Here is a 21,214-nt window from a genome sequence, read left to right as displayed (position 1 = left end):
TCTACCATTTACCTCCTCCGGGGATGCATCCAGCCTGCTCCTTCTCCAGGGACCCTGCGCGGGACCCAATATGCCTCTGTGTTTGTGCACAGGATATGAAGGGCTAGAGTGCAGAAGGGTAATTTTTCAAAGCAGTGTGTGGGAGTAGCACTGGAAATTCCCTGCATATTGCTTTGAAAAAAATAACCCCCTACCTCCATGAATTATGAGCAGGGCCTCTGACTCCAGCCTGGAGAGCCGAGAGGTGGAGGAGGGAGGCACAGCCAATTTAACTGGATGCGCTCTTTAAGACTGGGATGTAAGAAATAACTGCAATCTTTAATCATATTACGGACACTGATATGTGAGGGGGTCACGGCTGAAGAGCAGGGATGCTTTGGCTGACAGTCACCTGAATGAATGAATGAAACTGTAGGTAAGTGTTTAGGACATCTCTCAACTATTGATTTTGTGCTTCGCAAAATATGAGAAGGAAGTGCAGCACAGAGGTCTTGGATTATCAAAGCCAAGGTGTTTTTTTATTTTACCCCAAAATTACAAGTCAAGGCTAACGTCAATGCCTTGGCTCACTTCAAATTCAAAAGAGAGATAAAAATCTCTCCCTGGAAATGCTTATCCTCCTCAAACCCTTATCGGAGATTGGTATCAATCATTCATTTCCCCCAGACAGCACCTCGATGACTATATTAAGCCAGACACCTTAATTTCAGCCAGATACAAGTTCATCGAGACGAGTCCGACGCCGCGCTCTGAGCAGACACAACCCGAGGACAGGCTCCCCCGGCCCCGAGCGCTCCGGGATTGCAGTGCCCCTGGCAGCACAAACAAACCCTCGTCTGTAGGTCCTAAACTGGCAATGACAGTAACCGCTGTGGCACAGACCTGGGCTGCAGGACCAGCATTAGCTTCTTTCTCCCGCTGCCACCTGACTGGACATGGTCTCGTACAGAGGAGACGCTCCTACACTCGCTTCGTACACGACAAACCGGACCGAGGGACAGCGGGGCACGTGCTGGTCTCTCCTGCAGCCGGTGTAAGGGATGAAGGCTCTCGGGCTTTCAACAAAGGCTGCAGGAGCAAGCCCAGGAGGCAATCCATCACTCTACCACTACTGACTCAGCACATAGCAAATTAACACCGAAAATCTGCACAGCACTTACTGGTAGGCAAACTGTGACGCCTAGCCTCCCCTCCTCTGCAGTACTCCCCAGTGAAGAGCAAATGCCAGCAGGGGACCCAACAGGTGACACCTTCTGGAGTCAGCCACGTGTCACAGAGAGGGGCCCCGGTGCCTTGTGAACAGTCTGAGATGCCCAGAGCAGGAGGACGTTTGGCTCACACTACAGATTTCCGTACTTTGCTCCTTCCTAAACTCACCCCAAACAAGTGAACTTAATGAACGTTCCCAGCCTGTATCCCAGCAAGGAGACACAAAGATGCAACCCCTCAGTGAAATAATTGGGTATTTTCTTATCGTATCCTGGCACATACAATGTCCTAGGTATATGGAGCTGAGTCCATACGTACCTTTGCATTTATAGAGGTTTTTTCCAAATACGTATTAGAACTTATGTACAGCTTTAAAGAAACAACAGGTACAGGTTTCACAAACAACAGCACCACACTCTTCTCAACCTCTTCTTTCTCCTACCAGTGTTGTTTTCCAATAGCTCTCTGTAACACCGAACCTTGTAATGACATATATATCATCATGTATTATTCCAAACAGCACTAATTTGGAGATATACATAAATAAACTTCACATATCGATCACTGTAAAGAAACTACTTTTTTTTTTTTTTTTTTAAAAAGGACAAGGAATTCCTCCCTCAAACCAAGCAGAACCTTAATTCAACACTTCATGAGCTATGTATTTAAAAATCAGCAATTATTTACTGTATCATAACTTAAGCTGAAAGAAGTGATAAGCTTGCCTAAGGACTCCTTTCTTTCAGGCTTTTGTTATAAAAAAAAATCTAGGGGGGAACTGCATGAAATCACTATGGTCCAATTAACAAGAATCTCACTCTTCAAGCTTGCAAACAAGAGATTACATTAACACCTGCTACAAAAGCAAACATTTTTAGATATCTTCATCTTAACCTGTTTGACATTGACTCGAAACTCCTGCCTAGCTCTAGAATGAAAATTATTGTGACTGACATGTATATTTTTCATTTGGGGGTATGGGGAGCGAAGACTGTGTCAGTCTGCATTTCTCTCTCTCTCTGGTATTTATGCATAATTCACATCAAAGATAATAGGAGTTACATATATGCATTGACGGGAGAATAGTTTCCTAAATGTAAAATTGTTGAAGGAAAACCATTATGCTTATGGGAGATAAATGCTGCACATGAACATACGAGACACACAAAGTGCGCCGGAGGGTCCTTGAAGGCTCTCACGCAACGCACGCCTACAGTGGCATGTGTAAGTTACTCCTCTGTGGTCCATGCATCAAACTAAACTGACCTCTTGGGCCAACACATGGATTCGGAACATCTGCACAGACAGGAAAAACATTTCTTTGCGCTCATCAGAAAATACCCGCATGCAGCTGCAGCAGCAATACAGCCCGTCAGACTGCAGTGACACTTCACTTCACGCTCCTACGACAGGACTGTAGCAGGAGGCAGCAAGCACTGCTTTTAAAAACACTCCTGTGTTTGAAAAGTTGAACTTTCTGAAGTCCAGAATTGTTGGGAAAAGGAAAAAAAAGCACTGAAATAACTCTGTAAGCATTTTGTTTTGACAATGTTCCTCAGGAATTCACCACATTTAGCTGGGAAAATGCTAGCAGTTAAATCTATTCAATGTCATGACATACAAAATTGAAACATAATTGCTCCTAAGTGGTTGACAACTGGCAAGTACTTTTTACGTGGATAGAGAGAAATTTATGCTATCAAATGGAAGATACTGTCAAAAGTTTGATTTTAATATAAATGAAAATGCTACACGAGGACTCAAAAGGATAAGGAAAAAAGCTCAGCAGTAACACTTTTATAACCACATATTTAAAAAGCTTTGAAGTGAAGAATCATTACATCAAAATCATTTTCCTTGAAAGATAAAAAAAAAATTACAGCATGAATATTAACAAGTTATTAGAATAGTGAATTTCAAAGAGTAGCAAAAAACAAGCAGCCCATGAGTGGCCTAGTTTAAAGAATGTCTTACCAATCATATGGTTAGCGACATGGATTTGTATCTCTCTCTCATTCTCAAAGGTCATCTGGCACTTGATGCATTGATAGGTCTTTTTCTGTTTAATAACCAAAAAAAGATTAGAGAAAACTGCACTGTAGCATAAGGCAAGTGTGATCATGAATATAGCATGTTACGTGCTTCAACTTCCCTCCGCTGAGTCCTTTCCTACTTGTACATGACACCACTATGATACCAAGTTGGGCTGGGCTTTTCTGGACCATAAACACGACCTCTAATTAACAGCCTGCTTCTAGAGAACTTTAATTTCAACTTTACAAATTTCAAATGATAGTACTTGAAAGTCTGATTGACTACTTGAGCCATAATCAGAGTGCTCGTGTCATTTAGCCCATGATAGTAAAACCTCTTGTGGGGTGAAATAAAAGATGTTGAAAAGATCACAAAATGATCTACTTTTTCACAAAAATATCAACTTTTTCAAAAATTACATCTTTAGAGAAAGCTTAGAATAGAGGAGTTTTTCTAGGCAAAACTCCTCTAGTTACTTGAGGAAGTGAAGGACAAGAGGAAAAATACATTTTGTACAGGGCTCCCATCAGAAATCCTGAAAAACCTGCATTACCACACAGAATGGTTTTCTAGCACAATCTGTTGCATATTTTCTCTGTCACAAAGTCATACTAGGGAGGTCTGGCTGCAGAAATCAGGAGATGGTGTGAAGAGGCAATTACATGAACCATTTATTCAAATAGGGAAAATGGGGTTTGGACTCAGACTGACAGCGGTGCATGCATTTGAGCATCATGACAGGGAAAAATCCAAGAAATCATTTGTAGAAATGAAAATGCATACTGACAAGTTTGATGTCCAAGTTAGGAAAACAAAACAAAACAAAACAAAACAAAACAACTAATGCTAAGCTTTTGTACACTTGCAAAACCTCTCACTTCCCAAAGCAGGACCACCGCACTTTGGTCTAACGTGCATGTTCAACTTCTGCATGGGAACATACTATGTGAATAGACACCTTTTGTGGGTATTTCGTGGGTATTTTCTGTGCGCTCTTAGATACAAATTATTTTTTCTTATGGCTTCCACCCCACACCTAGGTATAGAATCTTATTTTTAGGACAGCAGTGGTTAAGTCAGAAGTTTTGAGTTAAACAGAGGAGTTGCTGTCACCCCCTCCACATATGGGACCCAATTTCCTTGAGCACCTGCTGAGGAAATAACAAATTAGGTGCTGCCAGGAGCTTCTTAACTACTTCCCATGTCATCAGTGGCAACAAGTTCGCCTGCTGGAGGTTAATGAACATGCTGCAATGCTGCAGTAACGAACGCAAGGATCTATCGCTGGTATGCGGATTCCATGAATTCTGCACACAGTGTGTGTTTGCACATAGGCAGGGCTTTCTAGGCTAAAATAACAATGGGCAATTAACATGATAATAGGAAGAAGGCTATACTCCATTGGCCGAAAACTGACACAGCCAACCATAGAAAAGGAAATACTTTGGATTGGCTAGTTATCCCTAGGCAGCTCAGGAAAGTATCCTCCTGGAGTCCATTCTGAAATCAAGGCTGTTAATGGAAAAGCAGCTGGATTTCTGCAGCACTGTTCCTTGGGAGTCTATTCCAGCCGACGAGAGCAAGCACACATACATGCACATGTATTCTCAAGCACACTGGCACACACATGCTGAGGGCTCCTAGCTTGAAAAAAAAATGAAAGAAAAAAGAATGCAAAAAACCTTGGAAGAGAAAAATGGGACTGGGTGGTGAGTGATTCATGTGGTCACATTTAAAACTTGAAATCTTCCTCTTCTGTAAAACTTCAAAGCTGACTCAGTTCTGTGCCTTGTTCAACACTTATCTCTGTTATGAGGGTTCCCTAAGTAACTAGCTAAGAAGGACAATATTTCAGCTCAACCCCATTGCAAATCTTTAAAGTTATATTAAACACAGACAAATGATTCATTTTTTAAATTGATTTCGGTGCTTCTGAAAGCTACTTACTAACAGATCTGGAGACAGGATGTCTTTGTTTATCCACAGACCCAGTGCGAACTCCACACCATTTCACAAACTTATAAAACACTCCACTTGGTGTGACCACCCCTCAGAGAAGACAGCAGACTTCAGACTTCCTGTGAATATTATCTTTAGCCTGAGCTGACACACATGCATGCGAAAGAGCAGTTTAACTGAGGCAATGGCTCTTTTGATCAGGAACCCTGCCTGATGCAGGATAAGGTCAAAAAATGGCTTCATACAGGCCACCAAAGAACTATAGCCTGATTAGCACCCAAATGTAGAAGCACGAGATTGAAGAGTTGATTTTTTGGCTCATTAATAATGGTCTTTAAAAGCATGTCCCACCAATAGACTTCCATTCTCAGTAAATGGGAAGCATGAGTTTTAATACAAAGTTATGTTATTTGTGGTGCCAAATACAACCTTCTGCTACTGTTTCCTGTGGGTATCGTGACTTCCCTGACATTCGTAACGGGCTGGTTATCTCTTCCTCAAGTTTTGTCTTTCTGTGTGGTGACAACAAAGGTGCTCGTGTTCTGAGGATCTAATAGAGTCTAGATGACAGCATCAAGGTGGCATAGGAGACCAGATGAGCAGGCCTTCAACTGAGAGCTCAGTCCCCATTAAGTCAAGATATTTAATTCTAATCTTGGCACAAAACAGTAGTAATAGCAACAGGGGGCTCTGCTTTCTTTTCTGAAATAACTATTGTTCCCATGGGTTTTCCAGACTGTCCTCCTTTAAATCTGGAAATGGTTTCCTGTTCTACAAAGAAAATATTCCTCCATTCAAGTGGATTTACAAGGGAAGAGAAGTGGTGGGGGGAGAACAAAGAGAAGGGATTGAATCCAAGAAAGTGTGCAGGAGAAAAGGAACTGAGTAAAAGAGCACAATAGGGTTCATTCTTCCAACTTCCTATGCCACCTCCTTTGCTTCTTCAGTCCAAATAACCTAGGTGGGCTAAATAAAGTAACGCCATTCAAGATGGAAATTTAACTGAAGCCTGAGCATTTGCCATTGTCAATGTTAAACAAGCATTGTTCATGATAACTATGGCACAAACTAAGGATAAATCTATGTAGGAGAAAGAGCAGCCTGAAACGTGACTGTTTCCAGCATGTGAAGAGGCAATAGGACATGTCAGTACTAAACAAGCAGTCATGTTTCTCAAGGCACACACATTCCTCTAGAAGACATTAAAATGAATTAATAAAATGTGTTAAAACTGAAGCTCCTACGCACAGAAATATGTTCAGAAGAAAATAAAAACGTTACTTCTGACATGACCATAACAGAACAAAAAAGGTCTTGAGCTATAGATGTGCCAGATACTGGAATGGGACTTCCACTGGAGAAGTTCATTTAAAAGAAACTTTAGTGCTGTTGAGACAGAAGAGCTCCAGTAGGACGGTAAGAATTAAACACAAACTGAAGTCAGAGCAGCCTTTCACAACTAAGGTGTATTTTATTTATTCCTCTTAGTGATATTCCATATAAAAGACCGTTGACTTGATTTAAAACCCCTAATAATAAATCCTCTGATGCAGATGTTTCCTGTACAGGAGGCAAAAGCTTCAGCCATGTAGAAATAGTTTTTGACCATCATAATTTGATCCTACCTAGATGTCCTACAAAGAAAGGTGATTAATTCATAAATACTTATTTTTTTTGTCATAATAAAATGGAAGTGAAGAAGACAGGATGCAGCAGCATCTTCAAGAGTAATGTGCTTTCTTTTACTACAGGGTTATATCTTCACTTAAGGTGTTTTGTTTGTTTGTTTGTTTGTTTGTTTGTTTTTGTTTGTGTATGTGTGTGTTTTGTTGTTTTCTGAAATTATTCTGGACTTCCAGACTCTCTTCTTCCATGCAAGAAGTATAACTGCTGGTGTAATGACTTTCGTCACATTCACAGCAGTTACATATTTTGTATGTCATAATTTCCACTTGATAGGATTTCTTTTTGCTTATTGCTCCAAAGTATACACCCAGCATTTAAAGTTGAATCTCCCTATATTTGCTTTTTGACTGTACCTTCTCCTAATCTTCAACTGCTTTTCTGTTATAGAAAGAAAAATCAATATGGTGTTTAAAAAAGAAATGTAGAAGAGCTGAAGAACTGGAGAGAAGCAGCTCTTGCTTGGCCATCTGCAGTTGCTCTATATGCATTGTACATTGAAGATAGCTCTACTAAAATGCTATTTTGCCTGTGCACAGCATACTAACAAGATGAGGAGAGATTGTGTTCAACTTGCACAGCTTCATTATGAAGCCAATGAAGTTAAGTAAACATTATTCTTGAAATGCAGGAATTTATCCACGTTTAAAGGACAGCCTAATTCTTTGAAAACCTCTGTGCTAGCCAGAAACAAAGAGCACCCCTTATCTTGAGAAACCTGAGTGAGACACCAATAGTTTCCACGTGAGCTGCTATCAGAATTCAGGTCTTGTACCTATAATGAAGGGTAAGATAATGAATTACTTCTAGTAACAATAATCTATTCCTGCGATGCATACCATGAAGATTTACGATATTAGCATATGTGCAGGTCATACACCTGTTGAAGGCACCATTTGCCATTGCCACAAATGCTGATTTTTCATTATCTTCTACAAAGGAACTAAGACCTTGTCCTCATGGGATGAAATTCAAAGCATTTACCTTATTGAAGAACTTAAAACTCTCCCCTGAGAGAACAAGTATGGAAGCTCTCACTGAAAAGAGAGAGTTAAAGCAAGAAATCAGAGCAGCAAATGGCAACGTATTCTGCTTCTGATAGTCGACTGGAAAGAAAAGGCTATACTTTGGGCTAGAGGCATGGCCGCGTGAAGAATTAGTCCTACCTAAGAGAATAAAGTGTTTCAAAGAATTTAGAAAGAAAGAAAGACGTGAGAAAGAGGAAGCAGAATGGCCTAGTAGGAGCCCCAGCTGAACTCTCACAAGGTATCACACTGAAGGAGGGATATTTCCATTTCTTATTCTTCTGCAGGATGAGGTGCTTGCACTGGGAGGCTTAGTCACGCACCCAGAGGGAACAATATCCAGTTCTTTTACTGAAAAAAAACCACAACACTTTCCTTGGTATTTGAACAGGAGCCTGGAAGCTCACTGGGGCGAGCGGGTGCCAAGGCCCAGCAGCGCCGTGCCCCTGCTGCCGCCCCGTACAGCCCCAGCCAGAGCTAACAAGTCCCACGGGGCACTCGGCGACAGCGCTGCCGGAGGCATCGCAGTTTGCGTCCTCGGGACATACTTAGGGTCTTCTCTTACTTCCTGAGCCTCTGATGTTGTATTCTAATGGTATTTACAGGTTCTTTTAATGTAGTAAGATGTGTTTGTGGGTGCTTTAATTAGCAGATTGACATAAACAGGCATCTATGGCTGGAATTATTCATTAGGAGTTGGGTGCCTAATTTCCTTAGATACTTTTGAAAATCTCACCCCATCATGTTTAATTAAAAATGTCAGATGATATCAATACTCAGATGTGTCTGCTGTTAGTCTCCCGAGAAGATTTCCAAAATCTACTTCTCATTCCATCTGTTCCTGACAGAGGAAGGACTGACTTGGCCCATTCTTGAACCAAAACGTCAACAAATAATTTTAAAAGACTATAAACTGCAAATGATATTAATCTCCTGAGCAGGCTTCTGAAGCCTTACTTGGATACTGCGTGCTCCCAAGCATCTTGTAAGCTAAGAAATAGGAAAACAGGCTTTCTGCGAACTCCAAGGGAGAGCACACTTCTTTTTCAAAAACACAACTTGCCTATTAGCCAGCAATTTCCAGATTTGCTAAGAAAACTGCTTCTCCTACAGGAGGGCCACGAAGCAGTTCCTTTTAAAATCACACACGCGTGCTCCACGCATGTACGTATGCACACAAACATCCACGTAGCCTCACAGCCTCACTCACTCGGACAGACATCCATGAGGACAGCCTCTCTAGCACAGTCATTTGTTTTAGGTGAGAATTTGGGGGGAACTCACTACAGTTTTCCTCACAAGTTCCTGTATCTTCCTGCTGGTGTTTTTCCAGGTAAAAAATCATCAGTTTCCATGAGTATGATAAATCAATTTTTTTTTCCTTTGGGAACTCAGGATGTCTTTTTTCATGGATATGCCCCAGTTTTGCCAGATCTGCCAGTTCAGTAGCTTCAGAATTCATGGACAAACTCAGTCCTCATCATTCATGAGCACACGGACGTGTCTCAGCTCTCTGTTGGTAAATCTAGGGCAGCTTTATGATAAAAAATCTAATGTTCTGCCACTAGGAAGCTAGGAGCCTGTAAGACTGAACAAAATCTACTTTTCTATGTGCATTACTCTACCCTTCTTTCTGTTCTTCTTGTTCAAGTAATTTTATAAAATGGCAGCCAAAGAAAAAAAACAGGACATCAGATCAGTTCTCAGTCGCGTTAAAAACCTACATTTTATTCCTATGACACATCAAAGCTCAGCTGTACTTACTCTGGGCACAGGAGATGTCTGGGTACCTTTCCTTTGGCCACTAGTCTCAGGTGTCAGGTCTCGGTGGTCCACCTGAATGTGGCTCTCCAGGTCTTCAGCACTTTCAAATTTGACACTACACTCCGGACACCTCAGACTGCCACACGGCCTCTCATTCACCTCCTGCGGGGTCAAGCCCAGAGACTGTCCATTGGTGCTCCTGGTCATGCACCCAGCACACAGGCCATAGGGAAGGCCGTTCACATCCAATTTTACCAAGTCCTGCTTATTTCGGAACTCTTTCAAGCACAACGCGCACTTGTAGAGTTTTTGCAAGGCCTGGCCGTTGGGCGACGAGGTTGCAGAGTTTCCTGCCAATTTCTGCATGTGAAACGTCCCGTGAATTTTCAGCTCAAGCGTAGAGGTGACCGTCTGCATGCAGACAACGCAGCGAAACCCGGTGAGGGAGTTTCTGAGGTCGGGATGCATCTGGCAGTGTTCGATAAACTCCTCCTCGCTCTGCAGCGGCATTTTGCAGATCCGACACGTTCCCGTATCCAGACTCTTGCTGTGGGTGACCTTGTGCTCGGTCAGGGTCAGGAGCGATGGGAAGCGTTCGCCGCAGATGGGGCACATGTAGTGCTTCGCTGGGCCCCGGTGGGTCTGCATGTGCTCTCGCAGGCCGTTTTCTGAGAAAAAGGTCCTTGAGCAGATATTACACTTGTGGCTGCCTTTGATGAATTCCGCTTTCTTCCTGGAGCAGTCATCCTCCCCGGGACGGATGTTATGATCTCTCAGGCGATGGTTCTGCAAGAGGACCTCCATGGTATAGGCGGCCCCGCAGATGTCACAGCCGTACATGGGCTCAGAAGCATCTACATCGTCCTCACTGGCTTCGTGGCTGTTGGAAGTATCTGGGTTCTTCATCAGCATGTTCTGGATATCTGCCCCTTCCGTCTTCTTATTTGTTGGGGTCATGCCATTAGCTGTCCCATTCTCAGCGCTGGCATCAAAAACACAGTGTTTCTCCCGCAGGTGTTTTTCGAGCAAGATGATGGCATGAAACGCTTTGCTGCAAAACTTGCAGTTGTATTTCTTGCTGTGGGTTGTGATGTGGCACTGCAGCTCTACCTCCGTGCTAAAAGTCTCACCGCAGAAGATGCATTTGTGAGACTTTGATGGATTCCCCAGGTGACTGTGCTTCACGTGGATTTGGAGATCCACCTCCTTCCTAAAATCCCAGTTACAGGCTGTGCAACGATACATCTTCTTTTCATTGCTGTGCTTGACTGCCAGATGCACTTGGATAGATACCTTGGAATCAAAAACTTCTTGGCAAAGGGTGCAGTGATACAACACAAAAGTATGCATGTCCAACAAATGCTTCTGCAAATCATCCACCGAAGAAAACTGTTTGTCGCAGCTCTCACACACATAATGGGTTGAAGTTGTCATGTAATGTACGGTGAGATGTTGCAGAAGAGACTCCTGGGAATCAAAGTCTTCTTTACACTGAGGGCAAGACTGTTTCCTCAACAGCAACTCCAAATGCAACTTTAAATGGGTTTGAAAACTCTCAAAATTTGAGAACTTTAGATCACACTGATTACATGGGTATTCACCGTTAGACACTGAGTTTACACTAGCAGAAAGCCGTTGCCTTTTAGGGGAAGAGACTTCAACATCAGAAGAAACTGGACTCTGCTCTGCTTTTGACTTCTTATTGTGTGCCAGAGGAATGTTCTTGTGGTTTTCTTTAATATGCTTTGTAAGCTTCAGGATGGAGCCAAAAATGGGGGAGTTTGTGCAATAAGGGCATGAATAAACTTCCATAAAAGACTGTGTTGGCTGGATGACAGGGGAATCCAATTTTGAATTTCCTACATTGCAGTGAGTCTGCTGAATATGCTCAGTCAGGGTTGCTTCGGTCAGAAAGCCCATGGAGCACTGGTTACAGAAGAAGGCGTTGTTGCCATCTTGAGGGGTAGCATTTGGGCCACAGTGAGTGATACGGATGTGCTCCTGCAAGCTGTTGATGTCTGCAAACATCTCAGGGCAGTAGTTACAGTGAAAGGCAGAAATGTTGCTGAACTGCATCATAGGATAGGCATGGTTTTTGTGCACCTTTCTCACGTGTTCATTCAAGTTGTACAGCGTAGGCATGGAATCAAGGCAGATCTGGCACGTGTGGCTTTGCTGAGGTTTGTCTGCATGAATGGTCTTCAGGTGGATCTCCAGAACAGCAAGGCTGTTGAAGTCACGCTTCGAGCAGTATGGGCAGCTGTAAGTAACTTTAGACCAATTCTGGCCTTCCTCTCTGTCCACAGACCTGATTTTCTTCTGTCCTCTCAAAGGCTTGAGGGTCGAATCGGGGGTGGAACCTCTTTCCACCGAGGCGCTGGAGTCGGGCGTTGCGCTGCTCATGGACGCCACGCTGCCCAGGACGGGGTCAGGGCTGATGCTGTGGTTGCTGGAGTCAGGTTGCCTGTGGCTGTCCAAGTGGCAGTAGACTTCCTCCACTGAAGAAAACTGCTCTGGGCACATAGGGCACTTGTGTTTTTTGTTGGCATGGGCTTGATGAATGTGTGAGAGCAGCAAGTTTTCGTCTGAAAATACTTCAGGGCAATGAATACACTGCAAATCTGCCTTCTCGGAAAGCTGTGGGTGGCGTGTCATTACGTGCTTCTCCAAATCTTCAGTCTGACTGAATGTCTCTTCACAGTAATCACACATAAAATCATCCTTCTTCACCTCTTTCTCAGTCTTTGCCATATGTTCCTTGTTCTTTTTATGAGCTTGCATGTGACTCTGCAATGAGCTGGTAGATGAAAACCCACGTTTACACACAGTACACTTGAACGGTTTGCTGGAGCTGTGGGTTTTCAGATGAATTTTGAGGTGGTCGCTGCGAGAGAACGCGGCCTCGCATTCGTGGCAATGGTACTTTTTATCCCCTGTGTGAAGCTTTATGTGGCGATCCCTACTTCTCTTGTGCTTAAAAAGCCGGCTACAGTAGGTGCATTTGAAAGGTAGTTTGTCACTGTGGATCTGCTCGTGCCTTTTAAGGTAGCTCAGGCGAATGAAGGACTTATCACAAAACTGACAGGGATACGGCAGGCCAGTCCCCCCTTCCTCCTCCCCGATGCCGAGATCACACCCATCTCCTATCATCTGAGTGGGTGATGCAACATCTTTGCTGGAGGGAGATGAAGCCACCCAGGAGAGTTGTGGGTCGTCATCACCATCTGTAATGGGAAAGCAGAAAGGAGATTAAAAACAATTCCCAGTGCATCTGTGAAATAAGGACAAAGCTCTCAACAACACTATGGGCTTCTGCTACTACAGCATAAAAAAAAATCAACTCAAAAAAAAAAAAAAAAAAAAGAGTATCTCTTGAATTTCAAAGGAGGTTTGAGAAAGACAAATAAAAATATATTTGCAAACATAATTCACAGATATACAAACACAGAGTATTAATAAAAAGCGTTTTTCTTTAGCAGGTTTAACACCTGCTCACTGTACTCTAAAGCAATAAACAATGAATAAAGAAAGCAAAACACAATGTGCAGTGAAGCAATACAAACGTTTTGGAAAGCTACAGTATTAAGTGATCACCTGTGATTTTGTGGGTCTTTTTAAATGCTACTTCGAGATGACTTTAACTAATGTCCCCATTAAACAAAATCCTTCAGTTCTGTCTCAAAACTGTAATAGAATTAAAGGCTGCTCAAAAGCAAGCAGATTCAAACACCTATGTGAAATAAAGCATCAGATCTGAGGCAGCTTGACAAAATCAGAGACCTGCATCACTACCGCATCCATTCACAGGAAAGGTAACATCGCCTGCTTGGTGCAAAACCAACCTGACAAATTAAAAACAAACAAACAAACAAATAAACTAAAACAGAAATGATCACTGGAGATCTCAAGACATCACAAAACAATCACTTCAGGAGAAAACAACAATGGCTCAGCCCCTGCTTTAATGACTATTTCCTTTGCTCCATATGAGGCTTTGGAAAATATTTTATAATTTTAAATTACCAAAAAGAAACACAGGACCATCTCCAGCAGCAAAAGACTCATTTTAGGAAAAATACATAAAGTTTTGGCAGCTCTCATAAACGGAGTTGTTAACGAGAAACAGAAGAAAGTTCAAATATCCTAATCCCAATAAATGTGGGGATGTTGAGCGAAGCACAAATGCCACTGCTCTGATACAGAACTGATCCGTGGAAGGAAGCAAAAACAAAAGCCGTGTGAGCGGGGGAAGGCGCTGACCACACGTATATTTGGGGATTCGGAACAGAAAGCGGTTCCTCCAGATGCGCTGTCCTTATAAAACATTTAGTGCTCCTACTTCAGCTCTCGCTAAAGCAAACCAATACCAGCCTCCCAGCCGCGCAGGGGCTGCCCCACGCCTGCCAGCCCACGGCCACCGCTCGCCGAGCAGCACGTGGGAGCACAGGGGCTCTCGGGGAAAAGCTGCCTGAACGGGGACACGGCCACGGCAAGAGGCTAGGCCCTCCGTCCCGCTCCCCTTGTCAGGACCTCTCCTTTCACCCCCCGGACCCAGGCTCCCTGCTGAAGGCTCCGGCAGCGCCTCCAGCCCCGGGCAGCCTCCTTCCCGGGACGTGCGTGCTGGGTGCCTGCCCGGCCGCCCTCGCAGCCGAATTTCCTGCTCCAGAGCGATGCTGGCCACAAGGAACGCGCTCCCGGCCTTGAGCGAGCACCCACTTTTTAACACCCCCCAGCTCCTCGTGCTCGGCCAGCTCCTGAAGCACCAGCCAGGAGCCACGGATCTCCACACCAACTTCCCCAGCCTTCCTTCTCCCGGCCTCTCCGCGCGGCTGCCACAAAGCCCGGCTCCCCAGCTCACAGCCAGCTCGCCCAGCGCTCCTGCCCGCCACCGCGGCACCGCTCGGCCCCCGAGGAGCCCCCGGCCCCCGCCTGCCCCCGGCCCCTGCCCCGCCGCCAGCAGCCGCCTCCGGGCCCCGTCCCCACGGACCCGCGGCCACGGCCCCGTGCGTGGCGGGCAGGGAAGGAGGGAGGGAGGGAGGCAGCCGGCTGCCAGCGCCTGGATTAGGGGCCCCGGGGAGGTGCCGGTAGCTCGGGGCTGGCTAATTCCCTGCTCTCGCCAGCTGGGCTCCCCCAGGGGCAAGGAGACAAAAGGGAGCATGAGGGGGATGCTGGGCCCGAACTAGGGCAGCACATGTTGCACGTGCTGCCGGCTCTGCCGGGGAAAAGAGGAGAAAAACAACAACAGGGGGAAGGAGAGCGCACGGCCGTTGTGTTATTCACTACTCTGCCTTGCTGGCTGAGATCTGGATACTAAAAAATGAGCGCTTTGCAGGAACGGTTAGAAAAATAAACGTGTTTCATACATCCTCCCTTTGGCAGCCAGGCTGCCCGCGTCTATTGTGGGCACTGGTCTGCAGAGGAACGACTGCACCAGGGGAGAGCCCAGAGCACTAAAAACAGTTTTGGTGGATCAAGCTTCAAGGTTCAGCCGTACACTGAAGGTGCCAGGGCCAAACCCAGGTAACACAGGCCGGGGCAGCTCCTTCAGCTGCGTGACTTCAGACGTGCTTGTGCCAGCCACTAAGTTGGCAAAATCGTACAAATGCTGTAGAAGTTCTCCTTCTGCTCTGAAACGAGCCAATCTACCTCAAAATGCATTCTAGCAGTCAAAGAACAACAGCCCCCGTCCAGCTGCTGCCCTTCAAACATTTGGGCTGTTCAAAAATCAAAACCAAAGGCTGATGTGATTCGGGGAGCGATGCACAAAGACGTCGCTGCGCTGCTGTCAGCTGGATTCACAACAATTAACATTGCTGCGGCTGAAAAGCAGAGTTTGTGTTAGAAAGGGAAGCATTTACACAGACAGCTGAAAGCAAAGATTGTCTCCTTCTGTTAGCCTGACTGAGACCTTTCCTCGATTTTCATGTTTAACTTCTTTTTCTTGCACTGTTTGCTCATTCTTTGAGAGGTTAAAAAGAATTGGGAAGCTTTTAGGCCCAGGAACAACCCACCTTGACTTTCTCACAAACAAGATACTAAATTACAAAATGCCTAAAACTGAAGAAATTAGGAAAGAGTTATTAATCTCTTTATTGAATGAAAAATAGCCCTGTTAATTTTACCTTGCCATTTTCACTTGAAGAAAAGACCTATAATGAACTGAGAAGGAAATTCTAAGGTGTTTTACCCGAGCAATATTTTACTGGGAAGATATATATTAGATGTAGTGTGACACATCTGGCAATGGTGGTTAGAATAATAATTCTACATTAATGCAATCAAAGGAATGTAGCAGAATGAGAAAAATCACTTTCAAAAAGGAGATTAAAGTCATTAAAAATGGCTAATCCTGCAAAGTGGGACTGTTCTAAAATAGAGAATCACATGGCTGGTGCAAGGCTTTTGTCAGTTGCGCATAAGAGAATGAAAACAAGTATTAAAAGGAGAAGAAAAATCAATAAAAAGTTTAATTAGGAAAAAAATAGCATTGAGGAAGCTTCAGGATGTCGGTGGTTTTCAGGATGTATGTGTGGGTCATGAAGCTTAAAGGGCCAAAGTTGATAATCAATCTCCAAGTGGTACAGTAATTTAGCAACTTAATGTTCAGCACGTTTATGGGACTGCAAGCATTTATCATCATCACTGAGGAGCTAATTCCAGCCTCAGCGCATTCAATAAATGTATTTTGCCTTCTAATAAGAGCAATTTGGCCAAACTGCAGTATAAATCATACTTCATTCTCTGTTTATCTTCCAGATAACACGAGCCAAGTTCAGAAATATACACATGAAGCTAAAAGAAATAAAATCAAGTCTTAAAAAAACATGGTCTCTTTTAGGACAGAGACATGCAGCACATCACAGATGGCCAGATGCGAGCAGCGCTGTCTCCTCAGCATACACCGATGGCAACATATTTATTATTTCAAAGTTACATGTATTTTGCTAATAGAAATCAAACAAACGCAACACAATTTCTTAAATACCCAGGGTTTGGCCAAGGAGACAACTTCAGGGACTCCCCTCCTGAGAGGACAAGAAACCACAGAGGGCAGCTTTGGGAGGTGCTCCTATTCTGCCAGGTTTGTTCCTCTAGCACAGAGCTAGTACCCCAAAGCAACAGCTGCATTAACAAAAACAAGCCCCAAAAATCAATTCCTGAGGAAAAGATTGCTGTTCGATGTAAGTTCAGATTCCCAGTTCTTTCAGAGCCCCTCCATGACACCTAAGCTAAAACGCTCGAAACACTCACATCGCGTTAGACAACTGAAAGTTGGTGGAGTTCTGGCACCCCCAAAAAAAGTAAGCTCCTTTCGAAAACAAACTTGGTATCATGAGACATGCTCACACACTGTCTGTGTCTCAGCTCCTCACGTCCGTGGTAGGGAAAAGCCATCTGCTGCTCAAGGGCAAATTGTAGGGCTTACTTCTGCATAGCTGTGAAACCCCGAGACATCCTCAGACAGAAGGCCTGAGAGAAACACTACCAATTTCAATAATTATTATTATCACAGACGCTTAGCTACAAGAATACAACACCAAAATTGAGAGAAAAGGACTGAGAGATCTTCACTAGTGGTTATAGCAAAATTTGAATTGCTCCACTACGCATTAACGCCGAGGATAGATCATTACAATGGATTATGGTAAGAACCTCACACAGCATACGCTGTTCATTTACACTGCAGTGCTGGTGTGAAATAATGCAAATCAAGTTTATATACCAAATGTTTTAAGTTTCAATGTTTTCAGTGCACTGTAACAGCTTTTGCTTTTTCCTTTTTTTCTTTTCTTTTTTTTTTTTTTTTTGGAGTGTTTAGCCCCATTTTCCTGTATGTTTCTTGCACAGAGAAAACAAAGTAAATATTAAAAAATTGCACTAATATTCCAACCTCAATTTTGATGCCCAAATTGGCTTCACCGAATGCTTTTGCTCTTTGTCACAGAAGGCAATGGTGGGCTATGAACCACCAGCTCTCGGGGCAGCGATGGCATTTTGCGCCGACACAGCACCCGTTGGAGCAGCGCCGCAACCAGGTGGCTGTGTCTGAAACCCGGCGTGCAGGAGCACTCCAACGCGCCTTGCTAAACAACAGAAAAGGGCTTCTACAGCCTAGAATTATCCCTACAAAAACATCACATAACTAGCCCCAGAACTGGTCAGCCCATCCTCACTCAGGCATGAGAGGCACTGGCAGCCCAGGCTGCCCCGAAGGGCTCCATATGCAACTCGGGAACATCGGCTTCTTCACAAAGCATTCCTGATACCTGGCTTATTTCAAGGCACTCTTGTATTTATATATATATATTTATATGGATATTTAATACTCAAAGTGACACTGACTGGGGATAAAAAAGCCTAGGAGGTGCTAATAGAGGGGGCACCGCTGGCAGCTCTCTCATGATCACAGGCAGAAGGCAGCGGTACCCGTTGGCACGCTCACACGGCAGGCGTTTGTGGTGCGCTACGTTACCAGCAGCTACTGATGCTTTCTGCAACTCCCCAGCTTTGCACTGCCTTTTTTAAGCAAGGTTTTTAAAACAGAAAGGAGGACGTCTGGCTCAATGGAAAATACATATAATTTAATTTTTCTTCTCATGAATAGAGCAACTTGGTATTTAGAATACCAAACCAGCACAAGATGTCGCGCGGAATTTCAAACACGAAATTTGCCGGATGCCTGCTGCAGATAAACTGTTACACATAGCCAGCTTAAACCTAGCTGTCTTTGTTTAAACCTTTCTTTTGTGATCAAAGATGCATTTAATTAGTCTTTTTTTATGCTGCAAGTTACAAAAACACAGAAGAATGTCCATTGAAGCTCAGCTGATACACAGAAACTTGTTAATTCGGCGTTGCCCATCCTGAGCCCTGGTCTCCCATTAGCAAAGATGTCAGGACTCAGTAGTGGCCATCGATAGGATGAGACGTAATTCAACGCAGATGATAAAATCAGAAAGTTACTTTTAACATTGCTGCTCTTCCATCAAACAGCCTGTATTTTAGAAGTAACAAAAATTAATCTCTCACTAAATAAGTTATTTCTCACCTCAGTAAATGGCATAATAAGGGGTGGAGGAGAAAGTTTTATGTTAGATCTAGGAATAAACGAAATGCTTTCAGGGTTGAATCACTGTTTTTCTTTACTCCCTTTGGAAAAGCAGCAGATACTATATTCTGCTGTGCATCATGGACTTGGGACTGAAAACAGCTGCACTCTAATTACATGTAAAGTGTACCAAAACATTCCTTTTATCACAGACTGTAAATCTGTTAGCATCTGTCTCTCCTTTGTTTCTTCCACAAGATACAAGCTTGTTTCTACATTTTTCTCACCTGTAGCGGTGATTAAAATTCATTATAAATGAAAGGAGTGAACACTAAAACAAGTTCCTCTGTGTACAGTTCTAAACTCAAATTAGAAACAGCTGTTTGCTAATTCATGCAGTGATGTTTTGTCGTGCTCTGTGAATCAATAATAACTCACCCTATTTCTCCAGAAATGTTAGGATTAGATGTAGATTTTGCTTAGCCGTTTGCTCTTCAGAAATGCTCAAATACACATTCTGTCTTTTTTAAGCAAGATTAGAGGATGATACCAGCAGAATCATCAATGAATTAACAGGAAGATCTTAATAGCTTGCTGCTTGTGCTTACCCTGCTTCCTAGAGGGTCCTGTGCCATTCCTGCCGGCTTTGAGACCTACAGAGCATTTAGCAAGAAGGCTTTTTGTAAGGCGGATGTCAAAGAGCCAGCCTGTATTGGGGTCACATGCACGCGTCGTGGATGCGGCAGTCACACAGAGAGCACTATGAAATGTGAGGTTGGGCTGCGACACGCACAGCTTCCAAACACAAGGAATGACAAAGCCCTTAGGAAAACAATCCAAATAGAACAATTATTGCTTATAATAATTACTTATAAAATTTTCTGTAATAAATGGCAGTACTTAGGCTAATTGTTAGTCCTATTTCTCCATACTGTCTTAGCCAGAGCACAACCTTCAGATGACCCTACTGGCCCTACAGTCACACAATTACACTCTGCACTTCTTGCTACTGGACGCCAACATCTATCATGATTTCAACACCAGATTACACAAAACAAAGAGACAAGACACAGTGGTTAAGGGCTTCGCCTGTTTCATTTTTGTATCTAAGCCCCTGGACGCAGGCTGCCTTTTGACCAGCCGTGGTGGCTGGCTCGCAGCGCCACATCCAGCCCAGGGCGGTGGAAGAGCATCGCCCTCCACGAAGCTCTGTGCCATCCAGACGAGGGAAGTCCTTTTCTCAGTTCTAAGTGAAGGGGTCTTTCCTTCCTCCTGTTTCGTTGCTGTAAGCAGTAACAGGGTGCTAACTGCACAGCACAAACCCTGGTGTCAGGACTCGGAGCCACTCGTGGAGACGCGGCCAGCAGCAGAGCCCTTCTGGTGGGATGAAGCGAGACTTCCAATTCCCTCCCTGACTTTCAGTCTGGCTGTTCCTGAATGCAGCAGGCATCTGCTCTCAGGCTGCTCAGCCGAGTACCTGTGGGGTCTGCCAGCCTCAGGATCTGCCCCTCGGTTCACGCCTTGGCTGAGCATCGGAAAACCAGTCTAGCCTGGAGAAGCTCAATGAACACTGGAACCAAAATTAAGAAGAGACGGACTTTTTCTCTACAAACTGACCAAACCAGAGTGATTTAATTGAATGCTTTACTGTGCTCATTTTCATGTCTCTGAATTGTACTTTCAAGTGAAGATTAAGTCATCAATTACAATCCATTAGGCTCATTCATGAAATTCATTTCAGGGTCAGGTTCTGTGCGGTGAGCAGGGACCCTGGAAGCTGACGGGGGCAGGCAGTGCTTTCCGCAGGATACTCAGCTTGGGCAAAGCGAGCCGGAGCTCGTTTTGATGGCATGGGCAGCGGATTGGAGGAGCAAGAGCCTTTAAAACTGGGGCAGTGGCAAAGTAGGACAAAAAGAGTGCTGCCAAGCCCTCTCAGATAAGCTGCTGTTACTGCTAGGACAAATGCGTGTCTACTACTGTGCTGGCAGGCAATAGCAGCGCGGTGTTTCCACTGCTGCAGAGCTCCGTTCCAACTCCTTGGCCATGTATCAACTGCGAGCCGAAAGAACCATGAAGGAGGGAGAAAACTGGGACCAGACACCACGACTGCTCTGCGTCTTCTGGGTCGGGTCACCAAAAGCGCCTGCCTTGCTAGGATGGTTTTTGGTGAGGAGATCTTCAACTGGATGCTATGCAGTGACCTGGCCTCCTGCCATCCCCGCCTTTAACATAAGAAAATTCTTTCCCAAGACCAGATTTTTGCTCCTAAATGGGTATTTTCCACCGGTGCTCAGTAGAGGCTATACCAATTGCCATGCTCTCAACCTGAGAAAAACCTCATGTTTTAAATCGCAGCCCTGCACAGGACTTTACTGCCAAGCTTTCCGGCCTGAGGAATTTAAAGCTGGTCGTATTATTAGAGCAAGTTGCAGGGGAAAATAAAACCAGCTTGTTAAGTTAGAAAGAGCGGGCTGTTCCAGGCTCTCATTTT

At 44.3% G+C, this 21,214-nt stretch overlaps 1 protein-coding gene across 1 annotated transcript in view; it reads right to left on the bottom strand.

The window, feature by feature from the left end:
• Positions 1-21,214, bottom strand: part of ZNF423 (zinc finger protein 423) — a 208,163-nt gene that overhangs the window by 82,170 nt on the left and 104,779 nt on the right. The window contains exons 5-6 of the mRNA XM_084294973.1: positions 9,675-12,898; positions 3,184-3,268 (exon numbers count right to left, since the gene is read on the bottom strand). Of these exons, the coding sequence (XP_084151099.1) occupies positions 3,184-3,268; positions 9,675-12,898 (3,309 nt within the window). The remainder of the gene's footprint in view (positions 1-3,183; positions 3,269-9,674; positions 12,899-21,214) is intronic.

This window comes from Netta rufina, assembly GCF_964035555.1.
Source record: "Netta rufina genome assembly, chromosome: 13".
NCBI classification, from domain to species: domain Eukaryota; kingdom Metazoa; phylum Chordata; class Aves; order Anseriformes; family Anatidae; genus Netta; species Netta rufina.
This window is presented reverse-complemented; position numbering and strand designations above follow the sequence as displayed.